General features: G+C 39.0%; 1 protein-coding gene across 6 annotated transcripts in view; it reads left to right on the plus strand.

The window, feature by feature from the left end:
* The window catches only part of LOC117322096 (choline transporter-like protein 2), a 66,902-nt gene that overhangs the window by 37,662 nt on the left and 7,976 nt on the right, over window positions 1-21,264 (plus strand). For 3 of the 6 annotated variants that reach the window (XM_033876845.1, XM_033876846.1, XM_033876843.1), the window contains exons 4-18: window positions 2,360-2,438; window positions 3,116-3,203; window positions 6,815-6,913; window positions 7,482-7,545; window positions 12,198-12,206; window positions 14,629-14,779; window positions 15,686-15,769; window positions 17,368-17,480; window positions 18,147-18,260; window positions 18,655-18,754; window positions 19,111-19,203; window positions 19,497-19,641; window positions 20,097-20,146; window positions 20,601-20,777; window positions 21,031-21,159. In XM_033876845.1, the coding sequence (XP_033732736.1) occupies window positions 2,360-2,438; window positions 3,116-3,203; window positions 6,815-6,913; window positions 7,482-7,545; window positions 12,198-12,206; window positions 14,629-14,779; window positions 15,686-15,769; window positions 17,368-17,480; window positions 18,147-18,260; window positions 18,655-18,754; window positions 19,111-19,203; window positions 19,497-19,641; window positions 20,097-20,146; window positions 20,601-20,777; window positions 21,031-21,159 (1,495 nt within the window). Of the gene's footprint in view, window positions 1-2,359; window positions 2,439-3,115; window positions 3,204-5,683; window positions 5,892-6,394; window positions 6,452-6,814; window positions 6,914-7,481; window positions 7,546-12,197; window positions 12,207-14,628; window positions 14,780-15,685; window positions 15,770-17,367; window positions 17,481-18,146; window positions 18,261-18,654; window positions 18,755-19,110; window positions 19,204-19,496; window positions 19,642-20,096; window positions 20,147-20,600; window positions 20,778-21,030; window positions 21,160-21,264 lie in introns of those variants that run through there. The other 3 variants (XM_033876844.1, XM_033876850.1, XM_033876847.1) reach the window with 3 other exon arrangements.

Genomic DNA, 21,264 nt, shown 5'->3' on the forward strand with positions numbered 1-21,264 from the left:
AACTGTGTTGGAGTGTCTTACTTAGGTATGGTGTCATTATAACTGTGTTGGAGTGTCTTACTTAGGTATGGTATCATTATAACTGTGTTGGAGTGTCTTACTTAGGTATGGTATCATTATAACTGTGTTGGAGTGTCTTACTTAGGTATGGTATCATTATAACTGTGTTGGAGTGTCTTACTTAGGTATGGTATCATTATAACTGTGTTGGAGTGTCTTACTTAGGTATGGTATCATTATAACTGTGTTGGAGTGTCTTACTTAGGTATCGTGTCATTATAACTGTGTCGAGTGTCTTACTTAGGTATGGTATCATTATAACTGTGTTAGAATGTCTTACTTAGGTATGGTATCATTATAACTGTGTTGGAGTGTCTTACTTAGGTATGGTAACATTATAACTGTGTCAGAGTGTCTTACTTAGGTATGGTATCATTATAACTGTCAGAGTGTCTTACTTAGGTATGGTATCATTATAACTGTCAGAGTGTCTTACTTAGGTATGGTGTCATTATAACTGTGTTGGAGTGTCTTACTTAGGTATGGTATCATTATAACTGTGTTGGAGTGTCTTACTTAGGTATGGTATCATTATAACTGTGTTGGAGTGTCTTACTTAGGTATGGTATCATTATAACTGTTGGAGTGTCTTACTTAGGTATGGTATCATTATAACTGTGTTGGAGTGTCTTACTTAGGTATGGTATCATTATAACTGTGTTGGAGTGTCTTACTTAGGTATGGTATCATTATAACTGTCAGAGTGTCTTACTTAGGTATGGTGTCATTATAACTGTGTTGGAGTGTCTTACTTAGGTATGGTATCATTATAACTGTGTTGGAGTGTCTTACTTAGGTATGGTGTCATTATAACTGTGTTGGAGTGTCTTACTTAGGTATGATATCATTATAACTGTTGGAGTGTCTTACTTAGGTATGGTATCATTATAACTGTCAGAGTGTCTTACTTAGGTATGGTATCAATATAGCTGTGTTAGAGTATCTTACTTAGGTATGGTATCATTATAACTGTGTTGGAGTGTCTTACTTAGGTATGGTATCATTATAACTGTCAGAGTGTCTTACTTAGGTATGGTATCATTATAACTGTGTTGGAGTGTCTTACTTAGGTATGGTATCATTATAGCTGTGTTGGAGTGTCTTACTTAGGTATGGTATCATTATAACTGTCAGAGTGTCTTACTTAGGTATGGTGTCATTATAACTGTGTCAAGTGTCTTACTTAGGTATGGTATCATTATAGCTGTGTTGGAGTGTCTTACTTAGGTATGGTATCATTATAACTGTGTTGAAGTGTCTTACTTAGGTATGGTATCATTATAGCTGTGTTGGAGTGTCTTACTTAGGTATGGTATCATTATAACTGTGTTGGAGTGTCTTACTTAGGTATGGTATCATTATAACTGTGTTGGAGTGTCTTACTTAGGTATGGTATCATTATAGCTGTGTTGGAGTGTCTTACTTAGGTATGGTATCATTATAACTGTGTCAGAGTGTCTTACTTAGGTATGGTATCATTATAACTGTGTTGGAGTGTCTTACTTAGGTATGGTATCATTATAGCTGTGTTGGAGTGTCTTACTTAGGTATGGTATCATTATAGCTGTGTTGGAGTGTCTTACTTAGGTATGGTATCATTATAACTGTGTTGGAGTGTCTTACTTAGGTATGGTATCATTATAACTGTGTTAGAGTGTCTTACTTAGGTATGGTATCATTATAGCTGTGTTGGAGTGTCTTACTTAGGTATGGTATCATTATAACTGTGTCAGAGTGTCTTACTTAGGTATGGTATCATTATAACTGTGTTGGAGTGTCTTACTTAGGTATGGTATCATTATAGCTGTGTTGGAGTGTCTTACTTAGGTATGGTATCATTATAGCTGTGTTGGAGTGTCTTACTTAGGTATGGTATCATTATAACTGTGCTGGAGTGTCTTACTTAGGTATGGTAACATTATAACTGTGTTGAAGTGTCTTACTTAGGTATGGTATCATTATACCTGTCAGAGTGTCTTACTTAGGTATGGTATCATTATAACTGTGTTGGAGTGTCTTACTTAGGTATGGTATCATTATAACTGTGTTGAAGTGTCTTACTTAGGTATGGTGTCATTATAACTGTGTTGGAGTGTCTTACTTAGGTATGGTTACATTGTTAATTTGCCGAAGTGTCTTGTATGGTATCATTTTTGGTCAATGCGATTTGTAAGTACTGTTAAATTTGGTTTTAGTCCCTCTGCTGACAGAGATTCTTACTGAATTGTCATTATAATATTCACATCAGTATCATCAGTTTACTTTTCTGTAGTTAATCATAGAATCCTTACATCCACAGCATTCAGCAATGGTGATCCCTATCTACTGCTGTACCCAGTGGATTCCAATGGAGACTTGTGTGGATATGGCAAGAACAAGTAAGTTCACAGCAATCGTCAAAGTAACGTCTGGTCATCATCTTTTATCTTTGTTTCTTGACATTGTTATTGACCCTAAAGGTCACAACAAGGTCATGTTTATTTGTAAGGTTGTATGTCCATGTTAAAAGTCAAATAAGACGATCTGTAAGTACATATAATCCTGTTTTACATTCAACTAGGGGCCACGGTGGCCGAGTGGTTAAGGTGTCCCGACACTTTATCACTAGCCCTCCACCTCTGGGTTGTGAATTAGAAACCTACGTGGGGCAGTTGCCAGGTACTGACCGTAAGCCGGTGGTTTTACTCTGGCTTTCCTCCACCTCCAAAACCTGGCACGTCCTTAAATGACCCTGGCTGTTAATAGGACGTTAAACAAAAACAAACAAACAAACAAACCTTCAACTATCAAGAACCAATGAAAAGTGTTGCATACTAGTAGTGTAATTTGGTTGTATGCCACATTATATTGAGAACAATGATTCTTTCTGCTGCATTTTGATAACAGTTTGTCCAAATGTGGAAGACAATAGGTTGCTTGTAATCTCTTCTTTGGTTAATGGAAAAGTTGCAATTTTGCATTTGACACGAATTTGAATTTGATGATTTTCTGATGAAGGTACATTTTCAGTTGTAGGTAAGAAACTGAAAAGTCCATATGATTTATTTCTTTTCAGGGGAAAGGACTATCTGTTTTTCTTTGACCTTGTTCAGTGTGGAAGGATGGGAGTAGGGATCTTTGTGTCAGGGTGTCCCACTCCACAGGTGAGTATGAGAGGATGGGAGTAGGGATATTTGTGTCAGGGTGTCCCACTCCACAGGTGAGTATGAGAGGATGGGAGTGGGGATCTTTGTGTCAGGGTGTCCCACTCCACAGGTGAGTATGAGAGGATGGGAGTGGGGATCTTTGTGTCAGGGTGTCCCACTCCACAGGTGAGTATGAGAGGATGGGAGTGGGGATCTTTGTGTCAGGGTGTCCCACTCCACAGGTGAGTATGAGAGGATGGGAGTGGGGATCTTTGTGTCAGGGTGTCCCACTCCACAGGTGAGTATGAGAGGATGGAAGTGGGGATCTTTGTGTCAGGGTGTCCCACTCCACAGGTGAGTATGAGAGGATGGGAGTGGTGATCTTTGTGTCAGGGTGTCCGACTCCACAGGTGAGTATGAGAGGATTGGAGTGGTGATCTTTGTGTCAGGGTGTCCCACTCCACAGGTGAGTATGAGAGGATGGGAGTGGTGATCTTTGTGTCAGGGTGTCCCACTCCACAGGTGAGTATGAGAGGATGGGAGTGGTGATCTTTGTGTCAGGGTGTCCCACTCCACAGGTGAGTATGAGAGGATGGGAGTAGGGATCTTTGTGTCAGGGTGTCCCACTCCACAGGTGAGTATGAGAGGATGGGAGTGGGGATCTTTGTGTCAGGGTGTCCCACTCCACAGGTGAGTTTCAGAGGATGGGAGTGGGGATCTTTGTGTCAGGGTGTCCCACTCCACAGGTGAGTATGAGAGGATGGGAGTGGGGATCTTTGTGTCAGGGTGTCCCACTCCACAGGTGAGTATGAGAGGATGGGAGTGGATATCTTTGTGTCAGGGTGTCCCACTCCACAGGTGAGTATGAGAAGATGGGAGTGGGGATATTTGTGTCAGGGTGTCCCACTCCACAGGTGAGTATGAGAGGATGGGAGTGGGGATCTTTGTGTCAGGGTGTCCCACTCCACAGGTGAGTATGAGAGGATGGGAGTAGGAATCTTTGTGTCAGGGTGTCCCACTCCACAGGTGAGTATGAGAGGATGGGAGTGGGGATCTTTGTGTCAGGGTGTCCCACTCCACAGGTGAGTATGAGAGGATGGGAGTGGGGATGTTTATGTCAGGGTGTCCCACTCCACAGGTGAGTATGAGAGGATGGGAGTAGGGATCTTTGTGTCAGGGTGTCCCACTCCACAGGTGAGTATGAGAGGATGGGAGTTGGGATCTTTGTGTCAGGGTGTCCCACTCCACAGGTGAGTATGAGAGGAAGGGAGTGGGGATCTTTGTGTCAGGGTGTCCCACTCCACAGGTGAGTATGAGAGGATGGGAGTGGGGATCTTTGTGTCAGGGTGTCCCACTCCACAGGTGAGTATGAGAGGATGGGAGTGGGGATCTTTGTGTCAGGGTGTCCCACTCCACAGGTGAGTATGAGAGGATGGGAGTGGAGATCTTTGTGTCAGGGTGTCCCACTCCACAGGTGAGTATGAGAGGATGGGAGTGGTGATCTTTGTGTCAGGGTGTCCCACTCCACAGGTGAGTATGAGAGGATGGGAGTGGTGATCTTTGTGTCAGGATGTCCCACTCCACAGGTGAGTATGAGAGGATGGGAGTAGGGATCTTTGTGTCAGGGTGTCCCACTCCACAGGTGAGTATGAGAGGATGGGAGTGGGGATGTTTATGTCAGGGTGTCCCACTCCACAGGTGAGTATGAGAGGATGGGAGTAGGGATCTTTGTGTCAGGGTGTCCCACTCCACAGGTGAGTATGAGAGGATGGGAGTAGGGATCTTTGTGTCAGGGTGTCCCACTCCACAGGTGAGTATGAGAGGATGGGAGTAGGGATCTTTGTGTCAGGGTGTCCCACTCCACAGGTGAGTATGTGAGGATGGGAGTGGGGATCTTTGTGTCAGGGTGTCCCACTCCACAGGTGAGTATGAGAGGATGGGAGTAGGGATCTTTGTGTCAGGGTGTCCCACTCCACAGGTGAGTATGAGAGGATGGGAGTGGGGATCTTTGTGTCAGGGTGTCCCACTCCACAGGTGAGTATGAGAGGATGGGAGTGGGGATCTTTGTGTCAGGGTGTCCCACTCCACAGGTGAGTATGAGAGGATGGGAGTGGAGATCTTTGTGTCAGGGTGTCCTACTCCACAGGTGAGTATGAGAGGATGGGAGTGGTGATCTTTGTGTCAGGGTGTCCCACTCCACAGGTGAGTATGAGAGGATGGGAGTGGTGATCTTTGTGTCAGGGTGTCCCACTCCACAGGTGAGTATGAGAGGATGGGAGTGGGGATGTTTATGTCAGGGTGTCCCACTCCACAGGTGAGTATGAGAGGATGGGAGTAGGGATCTTTGTGTCAGGGTGTCCCACTCCACAGGTGAGTATGAGAGGATGGGAGTAGGGATCTTTGTGTCAGGGTGTCCCACTCCACAGGTGAGTATGAGAGGATGGGAGTAGGGATCTTTGTGTCAGGGTGTCCCACTCCACAGGTGAGTATGTGAGGATGGGAGTGGGGATCTTTGTGTCAGGGTGTCCCACTCCACAGGTGAGTATGAGAGGATGGGAGTAGGGATCTTTGTGTCAGGGTGTCCCACTCCACAGGTGAGTATGAGAGGATGGGAGTGGGGATCTTTGTGTCAGGGTGTCCCACTCCACAGGTGAGTTTGAGAGGATGGGAGTAGGGATCTTTGTGTCAGGGTGTCCCACTCCACAGGTGAGTATGAGAGGATGGGAGTGGGGATCTTTGTGTCAGGGTGTCCGACTCCACAGGTGAGTATGAGAGGATGGGAGTGGATATCTTTGTGTCAGGGTGTCCCACTCCACAGGTGAGTATGAGAGGATGGGAGTGGTGATCTTTGTGTCAGGGTGTCCCACTCCACAGGTGAGTATGAGAGGATGGGAGTGGGGATATTTGTGTCAGGGTGTCCCACTCCACAGGTGAGTATGAGAGGATGGGAGTGGGGATCTTTGTGTCAGGGTGTCCCACTCCACAGGTGAGTTTGAGAGGATGGGAGTGGGGATATTTGTGTCAGGGTGTCCCACTCCACAGGTGAGTATGAGAGGATGGGAGTGGGGATCTTTGTGTCAGGGTGTCCCACTCCACAGGTGAGTATGAGAGGATTGGAGTGGGGATCTTTGTGTCAGGGTGTCCGACTCCACAGGTGAGTATGAGAGGATTGGAGTGGTGATCTTTGTGTCAGGGTGTCCCACTCCACAGGTGAGTATGAGAGGATGGGAGTGGGGATCTTTGTGTCAGGGTGTCCCACTCCACAGGTGAGTATAAGAGGATTGGAGTGGGGATCTTTGTGTCAGGGTGTCCGACTCCACAGGTGAGTATGAGAGGATTGGAGTGGGGATCTTTGTGTCAGGGTGTCCGACTCCACAGGTGAGTATGAGAGGATGGGAGTGGGGATCTTTGTGTCAGGGTGTCCCTTTAAAAAATCTAATAACATGACATCATTAATAAATGATCATAAAAGAAGTAAAAAAATGTCTTGTATCAAAAGGTCCTGCTTAAAACAATACTACTGATGTTCTTGATTGTGAGATTACATAAGATGTTTTCAAAATGCAAATGTAGAAATGTGATATTCCATGAATACCATACATTGTATATCATAATTCTACCTGTTATAGGTGTGTGTATCAGCATGTCCTGATACAAACTATGCCTACCTTACTGATGCAGCTACGAGCTCTGATCTTAAGTTCTGTAAATCAGGATATGATACCTCGGTGAGTATTTCATGTCATCTATTTGGTCATTCAGAAAAATTTCACTAGTATCAGTTAGGAAATATCGGGGCTATTGGAGCCAGAGGTTCTTAAGACAAAGTTACTTCACATGGGAGGTCATCTTTCTTATCTTTACACTTCTCTCACTTTCATTTCCTTTCTTTTAATTCTTGATAGATTAATTGATGGACTCATTCATTCTCATACATACAGTTTATGAATGATTAACATAAATGTCCAAATTTATGATTTTCTCAGATTCATGAAATTATTTTAATTCCTCAGAAATGTCTATTATATATTTATGTATACATAGTACATATCAGAGATATATTCATACGTGCGTATATTTTATAATAAGGATTGTCAGGGTTAAGAGGCCGTTAAGTTAAACCCCCTGAACAGTAAATGTCCTCAGCACAGAAGGACTTTCATGCTGACATTATCAAAATCATTATTTAAATAATTACAGCAATATATTTAAATAAAGAATGATACAGTTACCATACCGATTATTGAATACAGCTTATTCCTGAATTTGATAAGACAATGATTTCTTTTGTTTTAGCAATCAAGGGATGCTCTTGTGCAAGGGGACCAATGTCCTGCATATTTCTTGGAGAGCTCTCCTCGTAAGTATGGCTACATATCCCCCTATTTTTGTGGCTAGTTTTAATCGTAAATAGTGTACATAGTGATACGGTCACCTTCTAGCTTAGCTATAGTGGGAATTTCCCATTAGCTCAGTTAGAGCAGGCTGGGCCAGCGAGCCAAGGGTCACTGGTTCGGTCCCCAGTCGAGGTACACTACTCACTTACAATTGGAAAGCCTACTGCTATTTAATCTCTATCAAGTAAATTACAGAATTTGTTTGATTATAACATCCACTTTTGATTGCTACAGAAATTCTTGAGTAAAACATGGTTTGTTATGATAGGTTTGCATCATAAGAACCTGTGTTTGTAATTCTAATATTTTAGCTCACTCCTTGTTCCAAGATATTCCAAAATAATCAAAACAAATGGAACATTAATATCACATCTAATTTTCAAAGCAATTCATGACTGTATGTCAAAACACAAATTGAGCAAGTCTTTCATTATACCAACAGCTTAACATGTAAACAAGAATATCACATCTAATTTTCAAAGAAATATTTACAAATGTAAGCCACTGTTTTGCTATTTTCTATCCAGTAATGGACACTGACACTTTGGTTTCCCATTCAATTCATGTAAAATTAATCTTGTCCTCCAACATATAGAAACGTATACCAAGAGTTCGCAGTGCTATCAAGGAAGATATATCTACCGTCGGTATATTGCCCGACTAAAAAAATATTTACTAGTTTCCAACATATACTGCAATGTCAGATGTAATGCCAATATAACATATATATATAACATATATAGCTAACTGGCCACCCTGACAACTACCAAGATTTAACAATGAGGATGGTATTTATAGGATACTAGTAAATCATACGCTAAATGAATGATAATGTCATTATTGTAAAATTATTGTTCATAATCGGAACTAAAAAAAAGTTGCGCATAATTGTCAATTGATCTGAGTAAGTACAACACACACAGTATTATCAATCGTTTTTTGTGTGTTCAATTGCTTTGTCACGCGTTACTTTCTAAATTATTTGACACGTAATTACAAATTTCCACATAAATAAGTAATTTCTGTGTCAAAAGCTAGAGAAATTACTCAAAAATCGGCTGGAACGAATACATATATACGTGCACAATTACAATTAGATATTCTATTGAGTAATCAATTCGAATTTTATATTGCCAGAATGTACAGTTCTGTGACAGATGTACTGAAGGCGTGATATTAAACTATTTGACTATTGATACAAATATCAACTAGTTTCGGCCCACACTTGTACGACACACTAGGACTGATATGCTTTGTTAAGTAGGACAAAAATGATCTAAACTTTCCATTTTACTCATATTTGTGCTATTAAGATACATATATAATTCGTTTGCATTTGTAAATACTCCTTATTTATGATAGCTCATGAGATGAATATAATTCATCTTTGTCCACCTAATCTCTACTCTTGCTATACCCTAGTTATATGTCTACTCTCTCTATCCGAGTTCTCTGTCTCTACTCTCTCTACCCGAGCTCTCTGTCTCTACTCTCTCTATCCGAGCTCTCTGTCTCTACTCTCTCTACCCGAGTTCTCTGTCTCTACTCTCTCTACCCGAGTTCTCTGTCTCTACTCCCTCTACCCGAGCTCTGTGTCTCTACTCTCTCTACCCGAGCTCTCTGTCTCTACTCTCTTTACCCGAGTTCTCTGTCTCTACTCTCTTTACCCGAGCTCTCTGTCTCTACTCTCTCTACCCGAGTTCTCTATCTCTACTCTCTTTACCCGAGCTTTCTGCCCCTACTCTCCCTATCCGAGTTCTCTGTCTCTACTCTCTCTACCCGCGTTGTCTCTCTGTCCCCTCTCCATTCGAGTTCTCTGTCTCTACTCTCTCTACCCGAGCATTCTGTCTCTTCTCTTTCTACCCTAGTTCTCTGCCTCTACTCTCTCTACCCGAGCTCTCTGCCTGTACTCTCCATATCCGAGTTCTCGGTCTCTACTCTCTCTACCCGAGTTCTCTCTGTCTCTCCTCTCTCTACCCGAGTTCTCTGTCTCTACTCTCTCTACCCGAGCTCTCTGCCTGTATCTCCATATCTGAGTTCTCTGTCTCTACTCTATCTACTCTCTCTACCCGAGTTCTCTGTCTCTCCTCTCTCTACCCGAGTTCTCTCTGTCTCTCCTCTCTCTACCCGAGTTCTCTGTCTCTACTCTCTCTACCCGAGTTCTCTCTCTCTCTCTACTCTCTCTACCCGAGTTCTCTGTCTCTACTCTCTCTACTCGAGTCTCTCTACTCTCTCTATCAGAGTTCTCTCTCTCTCTCTACCCGAGTTCTCTCTCTCTCTCTCTCTCTCTACCCGAGTTCTCTGCCTCTGCTCTCCCTTTCAGAGTCCTCTGTCTCTACTCTCTCTACCCGAGTTCTCTCTGTCTCTCCTCTCTCTACCCAAGTTCTCTGTCTCTACTCTCTCTACTCTCTCTACCCGAGTTCTCTGTCTCTACTCTCTCTACCTCTCTTACCGAGTTCTCTCTCTCTCTCTCTCTCTCTACCCGAGCTCTCTGCCTCTACTCTCAATCCGAGTTCTCTGTCTCTATTATCTCTACTCGAGTCTCTCTCTCTACTCTCTACACGGGTCTCTCTCTCTCTACTCTCTCTACTCGAGTCTCTCTACTCTCTCTATCGGAGCTCTCTCTCTCTCTCTACCAGAGTTCTCTCTCTCTCTCTCTCTCTCTCTCTCTCTCTCTCTCTCTACCCGAGTTCTCTGCCTCTGCTCTCCCTATCCGAGTCCTCTGTCTCTACTCTATCTACTCTCTCTACCCGAGTTCTCTGTCTCTACTCTCTCTACCCGAGTTCTCTGTCTCTCCTCTCTCTACCCGAGTTCTCTGTCTCTACTCTCTCTACCCGAGCTCTCTGCCTGTACTCTCCATATCCGAGTTCTCTGTCTCTACTCTATCTACTCTCTCTACCCGAGTTCTCTGTCTCTCCTCTCTCTACCTGAGTTCTCTCTGTCTCTCCTCTCTCTACCCGAGTTCTCTGTCTCTACTCTCTCTACCCGAGTTCTCTCTCTCTCTCTACTCTCTCTACCCGAGTTCTCTGTCTCTACTCTCTCTACTCGAGTCTCTCTACTCTCTCTATCGGAATTCTCTCTCTCTCTCTACCCGAGTTCTCTCTCTCTCTCTACCCGAGTTCTCTCTCTCTCTCTACCCGAGTTCTCTGCCTCTGCTCTCCCTTTCAGAGTCCTCTGTCTCTACTCTCTCTACCCGAGTTCTCTCTGTCTCTCCTCTCTCTACCCAAGTTCTCTGTCTCTACTCTCTCTACTCTCTCTACCCGAGTTCTCTCTCCTCTCTCTACCCTCTCTAACCGAGTTCTCTCTCTCTCTCTCTCTACCCGAGCTCTCTGCCTCTACTCTCAATCCGAGTTCTCTGTCTCTATTATCTCTACACGAGTCTCTCTCTCTCTACTCTCTCTCTACTCGAGTCTCTCTACTCTCTCTATCGGAGTTCTCTCTCTCTCTCTCTCTACCAGAGTTCTCTCTCTCTCTCTCTCTCTCTACCCGAGTTCTTTGCCTTTGCTCTCCCTATGCGAGTCCTCTGTCTCTACTCTCTCTACCCGTGTTCTCTCTGTCTCTCCTCTCTCTACCCGAGTTATCTGTCTCTACTCTCTCTACCCGAGCTCTCTGCCTCTACTCTCAATCCGAGTTCTCTGTCTCTACTCTCTCTACTCTCTCTACCCGAGTTCTCTCTCCTCTCTCTACCCTCTCTAACCGAGTTCTCTGTCTCTCTCTCTAACCGAGTTCTCTGTCTCTCTCTCTACCAGAGTTCTCTGTCTCTACCCTCTCTACTCGAGTCTCTCTACTCTCTCTATCAGAGTTCTCTCTCTCTCTACCCGAGTTCTCTCTCTCTCTACCCAAGTTCTCTCTCTATCTCTGCCCGAGTTCTCTCTCTCTACTATCTCTTCTCGAGTCTCTGTCTCTACTCTCTACTCGAGTCTCTCTCTACTCTCTCTGTCCGAATTGTCTCTCTCTACTCTCTATACTCGAGTCCTCTCTCTCCACTCTCTCTATCCGAGCTCTCTGCCTCTACTTTCAAAAACTTGCTGTTAAATTTAAAATGGTTTTCTTCAGACAATACACCAATTATCGTTTGTTACATTTATTTTCATTCTCTACAATATAATTGATTTTAGCTACATATAGCCTAGCTCATTTATGTTATTTAAAAACTAATGCAAAAAATGCCTTAAAACTATGTTTTTGTTCTTGCTCTGAATGTTATGATAAACAATGTTATGCCTTTCCATACATGGGTACACATGTATATATTGTACATTTAGTTAAAGAAGAATCATATACTTTAGATTAACATGTTTTAGTGGTAATCGTATTTTAGCACTTTTTGATCCAGAATCATTCTGCTAAATTATGATTAATTACAGTATATTGTTTTCTACAGTAAGTATAGTGTGGGTGTGCCAAAGCATTATTGCACTAATCTGTTTAAACATTTGGTTATAAATGTACTAACATTCAAGTGCTCCGAACCATGTATGTTAACAGTATTTCATTCATTAAGCACTAACAGTTTGATTGTGTATTTGGTCTGTAAATAATAGATAAGGCAGCATATAACAGGTTTGATTGATTGATCATGAAATTCATTATATTTTGTGTCTTTTCCTCAAAGACAGCTTTTGTAAGTAGATATCGGTATAAATATATGTGCCACTTTCACATTTTTGTTTAAAATTGATGCCCACCTATATGATTTAATTTAGCTAATTTTAAATGTGTCAGTTTCGTTGCAATCACTGTAAAATATATTTGGTTTCTTTATTTAAGATACATTTACAATCCATTCATGTCCTACATAACACTTGGTTTAATCACATTGCTTTATATGTTGTCAATTGTGGAAAATTTTTTTAAAGAATCTATCTGTTAAATACAGCTGTACATGTATATATGTATTATTACTTAATTACATTTAGTTCTAATTGCCTTGCTAAAAATTAACATTCTTCTGTATATATTACTTACTATATTACTTAAACAATTCACTTTCTGGTAACAATGATAATATTGATGGTCTGTATTGCTATACTCTTTATAAAAATAAATGCAACATCTTCTTTTTTTTCGATTTTGAAAAATATACCTGAAGCAATGATTTTGATAATTTTCTTTACAAAAATGCAGACAGTCTAAGCAGCAATATTAGGACTTTTGTCAGATTTATATGTAATTTAGCTTGTGTATTGTTGCACACTTAAGCTTTGAACAAGAAAAAGAAAATTTGGGGGAAGGGTTCTGGCAGATTTTTAATTATTAGCTCACCTGGTCTGAAGGACCGGTGAGCTTATACCATGGTGCGGCGTCTGTCATCTGTCAACATTTCCTTTAATCTCTACTAGTCCTGAACGCCTGAATGGATGTTGATGAAATTTGGTCTGGAGAATTATTGGGCAAAAGAGATCTATTGTTGTATAAGTGGAGGGTGTGGCTCCCTTGGGGTTGGAGGGGTGGGGCCCAATAAGTGAAATTGAGGTAAATCTTTTAAATCTTGTCCTGAACACCTTAATGGATTTTGATGAAATTTGGTCTGGAGCATTATTGGGCAAAAGAGATCTAATATTGTATAAATGGAGGGTGTGGCTTCCGTGGGGCCAGAGGGGCCGAACCCAATAGGGGAAATTGATGTAAATTGTATAAATCCCTAGTTCTGAACAATTGAATTCATTTTGATAAAATTTGGTGTGGAGCATTATTGGCAAAATAAATGAGATCTAATGTTGGAAAAAACACAACTTTAAAATCTTTAAAATTAATTAAAAAAATTAATGAATGACAGGATTTGTTTCACCTGTACATGTAATTTGAACCATTGTTGGAAGAGGCAGTTCAGAAGTGGGACAATATTTGAAATATAACTGGTAGAGTATTTTGCCATATTACTGAAATATCCAGGTGAGTGATGCAGATACTCTGGGCCTCTTGTTTTTGATAAAGTTTTTATATTTTCTATTGCACTTAAATGGACAATTCATGTACTTTCTTATAACATTTGCCTTCTTTTGATAAAAAACATATTGGATGAAATACGAACTTGTTCATAGAATTGTATCAGTTATGAAAATTGCTTTTGAAGTTCTTAGTATCAATGTAACGTAAATATTATTTCAACCGTTTGACGGGTAGGAATTAGGGTGAAATTATTTTCTCTATATTATGCATTGCCTTCTGTCACAGTGAAATACATTTCTGTATTTTGTGCTGTTTATCCTATTGGATAATTGAATAGAGAAAAGGTTTTCTATTATAGGAAGAAAGAAAAAAAAAAAGAAAAAAAATAGATTAAGATATTAAGATTTTGGGATCAATTGAAAATGCTTGAAGTAAATATTTTACTAGTGTTTCTTTAAAAAGCAAAACTGAAGATATGGAGTCAAGATGATGCAATTAATGAGTATAGTGGTAATACAGCTATAAATACCAACCAATAGACTGGTACAATTATTCTATCAGAAAATCTGATGTTCCTGTTATCAGGAGAATTACTTCTGGCACTAAAACAAATCAAAATATGTTTTTCCACTGTGAAGCAATGTCAAATTGCAATTGGTAGTGTAGTAATTGTTGCCCAGCACTTTATAAATTAACTTCTGGTATTTTTTTAAAAGAAATAATGCAAGTAAAAATATTTTCAAGGAATCATATAGAGTATTGAAATCACACATAATCTTAAGATAACAACGCACATTAATTTTGTAATGACTCCGGAGTTTCCTCCTCAGTATTTTTATACAAATATTCTGTATATGATGTTAGATCATTATGAGTACCCTGAAATTCAGTATCATTTCAGTCAATTTGAATATCTATCAAAATAAAAATGTTAGTGAATTTATTTTCATTGATTTCGGAATTCATGTTTGAATTTTTATTTAATTAAAATTCCAGTTGCTTGATTTCCTATGTATTTTTCAATATTATATAACGGCAGTTATCTGGTGAATTTATTTTAATGAAGAATATCAAAGGAATATTTAATCTGACTTAATTAAATGAATGATTTCTGTAAATGGAAATTTATATCTACCATCATGTTTCTATTGCAGTCATCAACAGATGTGTGCCTCAAGTCCTCATTGATTTCCTGGATGTGGGAGGCAGTCTTATCACCAAAGTGCAGAAAGATGTAGGCAATAAAAACCTAACAGACTCAAAGAAAGGTTCCATCACACTGGAATCTCTGGCCGAAAACCTTGAGTAAGTTATTACCTGGCAATCCATGTTACAGGGTATATTGACATTCAAGTTGGCCAAGAACAGTTATTCTAGATTTACTTAAAGAAAAATACCAAATTCATGGCATATTTGAAATGGAGTGTATCAAAGTACACTGCCTTAAGTAATTTCAGTTATTATCTTCAAGTTTGATTTACTCACAACCTTTCATGTCAATCCTCATGTGTACTGGTGTTGTATTGATATATGACCTACAGTGTAACAGAGATCAGAACCAACCCCTTGTGTCTATAATTAAACTCAAGTTCAACTTCAGTCTGCGGGTAAAGTGAAACTACATGCAAGTGATGTAGTGTAGTTGAACAGAGCAAATGTACATATAGATACATCAACCACACAGAAACTAACTCAGACAAAATGTTGTGGTTGTCTTGAATATAAAACTGATAAGGAATATCAGTATACCTTTTCTGCAAGCCAACGTACAATTTTGATACTGTATTTTACATTGTATAAGCACATGCTGAGGGATAAGCCCACCTCCCTATTTTTCACTTTTTTTCTGCAAAGGCTCATATTGGGGAATAAGCCCATGCACACCCAACTTTTGAATGTCTAATCCACAATGGAAAAAAATAATAAGATAAAACGAAAAAGATGTAGTGAAAACAAGTTGATTAATCTAGATCTAGATTCTATTTTCTGTAAAAAACTTCTTTTTTTTCAAGGAAAAAAAAATTGTGTGGTAATACATTGATTTATAACAAAATTTAGAATTCCAGGAAATGATATTCTTGAAAATGTGTAGCATATGTGTCACAGAAAAATTCCTTACACTTGACTTTCCTGACCTCCTCTTCCAGTAATCACTACTAGTATTCTACTTGGTTATTTATCAATTAATTCTAACTGTTTTGTTTTATTCAGCATATTTGGAATATTTCTGAAAGCAAAGGAGTATGCAGAGAAGATTGTTGCTGATATTGTGGCAACTTGGTGGATGATGCTTGTGTAAGCTAGCTGGCTATGAACAATTTACAATCAATACATGTTTTGCTGAATGATATATATCTAGTAAAACTTTGTGACCCCAGCGTCTGTTATATGATAATCTAAAGTGTATATGTAAAATAAATAATTGATGAAAATTGTGTACATCAATGAGTAAAAAGTGCTTAAATGGAATTGCACAGGACATCATAAGTTAGCAGTATCTGTATGATAAGTGCACAGAGTAGACATGAAAAAATTACCTTAATTAAATTAAATTTTATGGTTGTTTAAAGTTTAAAATATATATGATTTACTACAATTAACCAATTACATCATGCTTTCATGTAAAGTTTTAATTTCCTTTTCCGAATTTAAATCTATTTACATCAGTGTTGAATTTAAATTCAACTTTTTTTTTTTAAATCTAAAATGTTCTGCATTTTATCGCTATTTCTGAGAAAGTACTGAACGGATCTTTCTCAAATTTCATATGTAGGTTCCCCTTGGTGCCTAGTTATGCATATTGCGTTTTGAGACCAATCGGAAAACAACATGGCCGACAGGCAGCCATCTTGGATTTTGACAATTGAAGTTTGTTATCGCTATTTCTGAGAAAGTACTGAAGGGATCTTTCTCAAATTTCATATGAAGGTTTCCCTTGGTGCCTAGTTGTGCATATTGCGATTTGAGACCAATCGGAAAACAACATGGCCGACAGGCAGCCATCTTGGATTTTGACAATTGAAGTTTGTTATCGCTATTTCTGAGAAAGTCCTGAAGGGATCATTCTCAAATTTCATATTTAGGTTCCCCTTGGTGCCTAGTTATGCATATTGCCTTTTGAGACCAATCGGAAAACAACATGGCCGACAGGCAGCCATCTTCGATTTTGACAATTGAAGTTTGTTATCACTATTTCTGAGAAAGTACTGAAGGGATCTTTCTCAAATTTCATATGTAGGTTTCCCTTGGTGCCTTGTTATGCATATTGCATTTTGAGACCAATCGGAAAACAACATGGCCGACAGGCAGCCATCTTGGATTTTGACAATTGAAGTTTGTTATCGCTATTTCTGAGAAAGTACTGAAGGGATCTTTCTCAAATTTCATATGTAGGCCCCCTTGGTGCCTTGTTATGCATATTGCGTTTTGAGATCAATCGGAAAACAACATGGCCGACAGACCGCCATCCTGGATTTTGACAATTGAAGTTTGTTATCTCTATTTCTCAAAGTACTGAATGGATCTTTCTCAAATTTCATAAGTAGGTTCCCCTTGGTTCCTTGTATTGCATTTTTGGACCAGTCTGTCCTGAAAACAACCTGGCAAACAAACAGCCATTATCGTTAAATCTCAACTTTCTTATATAGCTAGGGTTCCCTTGTTTGAAAAGTACTGGAGGGATGTCTCGATTTGCACAGATTAGTAAAATGAAGGGAAAAGTAGAGAAAAGATCATCTGACATGGAACCTATGAAGATCATTCAATGGTGGGCGCCAAGATCCCTCTGGGATCTCTTGTTTTTATATATAAATAAAAGAATATTTAATGTCATCAATTTCATTTGCTATTAAGGTACATCCAAATGTTTTATTTCTAAATGTTCTGTATTTTAGAATCCTGATCCTGAGCATGATTGTCTCCCTTATATGGATCACCATAATGAGATTTATAGCAGGCATAATGGTGTGGATTACCATATTTGCATTCCTGGGATTATTTGCTTTTTGTGAGTATCGACAAAACAATTTTATATATTAGAGAAACATCCATTCCCTCACCTGTCATAGAAGCTGAAAATGCTTTAGACTTAAGAATTGATTTTAAGTTCATTTTATGCTCAGCTCTGCCTTGCAGGTAGTGCGTGAGAATTGAACCTACTTCTCCCATTGCAGGATCATAGGAGGCAACTAAATTTTGCGATCTTATCTTATCTTTTAAATCTAAACAACTCTTTTCTTACTAATGTCTCCCTTGACTCTGCCTCACTTTGGCATTTTGTTGAGCATTCACCCCTGTGAGGAAGGCTTTGGGTTCTGTCTCCCAGCCCAGGCATAATGGGGTCTATAAAAATAGTGATTTCTGCTCCTGCTTAGTGCTCAGCATTTGGGGAGTCGGACAACTGGTTCATCCTATTGTCAGTATAATGTGACTGAGTAGGGTGTACTGCTGGGTGTCTTTAGCAGTATGCTTCGGTGAGGTAGCACTATAAAGTCGAGACAACTAACTATAGATATACTTGTATTCAAAAGTTTATATCATAAAGAAATATATATTTCTACAAGTAACCTGTTTCCTGTGTACTTCTGATAAAAGTTTGATAGTTTTCCTAGATAGGGAGATTGTTGTTTATTATTTCTTTGACTGGTAACATCTCAGGTTTCTTGTATTTCAGCAACCTTCTGGTGTTTTCGGAGCTACGTCAATTTGGATGGCGATGAGGAGTTCAGCGTCCATATTGTCTCTATCGTCCTACATTGGTCCAAGCCAGACATGTTTCTGGCATTCGGTAATATACAGCTTATTGAAATATGTAGTAATTTGTTACAAAATGTGTGATATTTTCTGAAAATTACCGATGTGACCTGTGAAGGAACTGTAATTATGAAGTAATTCAGAATTAAGCACAGATGCCTTTCTATGTGTTTTAAAAGCATTGCTACACCCACATAAGTATTGTCAATTTACAATAATAGTATATATGTAGGTACAATGACCCCTTATTGATTTGAAAATTAAGGGCCTGTTTGCTAAATATGACAACTTCTCTGAGAACACAAAACATTTATTCAATAAAGCCAGGCATTTATAAAATTAAATGCACTTGAAATTCTTTCTTCATTCACAATTAAAATGTGTATTAATGATGTGTACATTTAGTGAACCATTATTTTAACTCCTAGGTATCATCTCGGCCGTGATTTTGCTGATCATCCTCATAGTTCTGCTGTTTCTCTGTCAAAGGATCAGAATAGCTGTATCTCTTATAAAGGAGGGTAGCAGGTCAGAACCCATAGTTAATCCCTATTAATCTCGGTCTTAATTTCAAGATTATAATCTAGATGATATTAAAGTGTTCAAGTTTACTTAGTAACTGGAGAACGTTAATCAGGATGAGACCAGTTCTTATACACATGTTCAGTAAAATATCTAAGAGTTGATATGTAACAAAGAAATTAAACTAAAACAGAAAGAGACAATTAACTAATGCAAAGACAATTAAAACAGATAGAGACCACTGAATACCAGGTGTTCATAACCAGGAAAAGTTAATTATAGCAGTTTATAGAAGATTTAAAAAAAGTTAATTCTGATAAAAAACAGGAAATCTGAATGTACGTATTTTTTTGGTGTTCCAGGGCCATTGGGAAGATGATGTTTACGTTGATATTCCCGATATTTCCATTCGCTCTACAGCTGGGAGTGTTGGCCTATTGGCTCTCTGTTGCCACGTATCCTTGAACACCTGAATGGTGCAGAGTGCCATACAACAAAGTTACAAAAATATATGATATTGAGTGCATGTGAACTAGGACATTAATATTGTATAAACAGTTTCTAGTCTTGAAATAATCTTTTCCAATTATCAAATATTGGCATATCCACTCAGTAAACATGAAGTACAGCACTGCAAAATAAAATGAAGAAAAATTAATTACGTTTTCAAGAATTTGTCATCACAAACTACAAGTAAGGTATGTACCTTGTCAAAATATATCACAAATGACCTTGACCTAGTTTATAGATTCTTGGCATCTACTGGGAGAAAGCAGGACTTCACTGTGAATGAGAACAACACAGATTATTGGAACCAAACTGCAAATGATTGGAACTATCTCAAAATTGTGGCGGACACGTCTTCACTGTTTGGGGAAACATGTTCAGAAAATGTGAGTTTTTGTTGAAAGTGATTGATTTAACATGCCAAATAGGGTATGTCATGATATTCTGTCTGGATCAATCTGTATTATCAATTGGCTTTAATGTTTAAAATGACAAATTTTGAGCCACATTGAAGAACCAGAAACAGTGGTCGTCATTTTTGTAAATAATTACTTAGTCATTATAAATGTGCTTATTCATTAGCACCAGTAAGATTCTTTAGATGGTACAGTTATGATGTCATAAGGAACACTTATGACATATTATTATGAGTAACACTTATGATGTCATAAGGAACAGTTATGACATGACATGTATGTGCTTGATAGCCTCAATGGTTTAAACAACACTTGTTTTTTGTTTAGGTTGATTTTTATCATTGATATGAATTGTAAACTTTCGTATATTAATCCTGCATCACAAATGATTTTGTGTAGATTGAAATTAAACTTTTTTTTCACAGACAAACACAACAAGTGATTTCTGCACTTTTTTGAAGAATGCAGAAGAAAAGTAAGTGAAACTCCTCTTTATGAACTAATAGGATAGTGACTTGTGGGGTTTATAGACATGTCATTGATGAATTATATTTATTTCACTTCCTCTGCCAGGGATCAAACCTGGGACCTTTGGCTTACTAGTCTTACACTCAATTGGTGGAGCTAAAGAGAAGTTCTCTCTAGCTGAGCTGTATATTGTGGCTAGTATTTACTAGATGTATAGATACTTCCCTTCCAGGAAAGTTTATCTAGGTTACAGCAAAGCTTGTGAAAGTAATGTTCAGCATAATTCCCAAACCCTTACATGGGCCTAATTGTAATTCGCAATATACTGTGTGTTATCAGGATTACATAAACATTGTCTTCCAATGTCGTAGGATTAAATGTACAAATTGGTGCGAGTATAAAACTGATAAAAAGAAAACGTGTTGCATCAGTAAATTAGCATACTGTTGTTTTTGTTCCAGTTTTGTGATATATGGACAGGTGTTCAGTCTGTTCATGTTTTTCTGGCTGTTGAACTTTGTCGTGGCTGTTGGTCAGATGACCTTAGCTGGGTCTTTTGCCTCCTACTACTGGGCTTTTGAGAAACCCAGAGACATCCCAACATTCCCACTCGCTGCTGCATTGTGGAGATGCTTCAGGTAAATTCACACAAACAATATCTTTTTACATTATTCTTATTTCTGAGAATAAGTCTTCTTTTGGCAGTAAAGTATCTAAGGTTAAAATTTCAACAATTGCAATTTTTTCTCTTTTTTTTTGGAATCGTTACAAGTTTTTGGAAGTTCTTGAAGATTTTGGTTAGAATTCCTTAATCTGGTGTTAAGTTGTGGCATTTTGTTTAGGATTTGTATGCTTATAGGGTGCTTTTTAAGTCAATGACTGTGTTGACAGGTACCACCTTGGCTCTCTGGCCTTTGGGTCCCTCATCTTGGCCATAGTGGCAATGATCCGTGTATTATTGGAGTATATAGATGCCAAGCTCAAAGGCACTGAAAATCCTGTTGGAAAGTTTTTGATCAAGTAAGTGTATAATGATTGATGTAGCTTGTTATATGTTTCATAAAGACTTTAACTGTAAATATATAAATATAAAAACAAACTTGCAATGTATTTTTTTTTCATCCT

The sequence above is a fragment of the Pecten maximus genome, chromosome 2 (genome assembly GCF_902652985.1).
Source record: "Pecten maximus chromosome 2, xPecMax1.1, whole genome shotgun sequence".
In the NCBI taxonomy this organism is placed as follows: domain Eukaryota; kingdom Metazoa; phylum Mollusca; class Bivalvia; order Pectinida; family Pectinidae; genus Pecten; species Pecten maximus.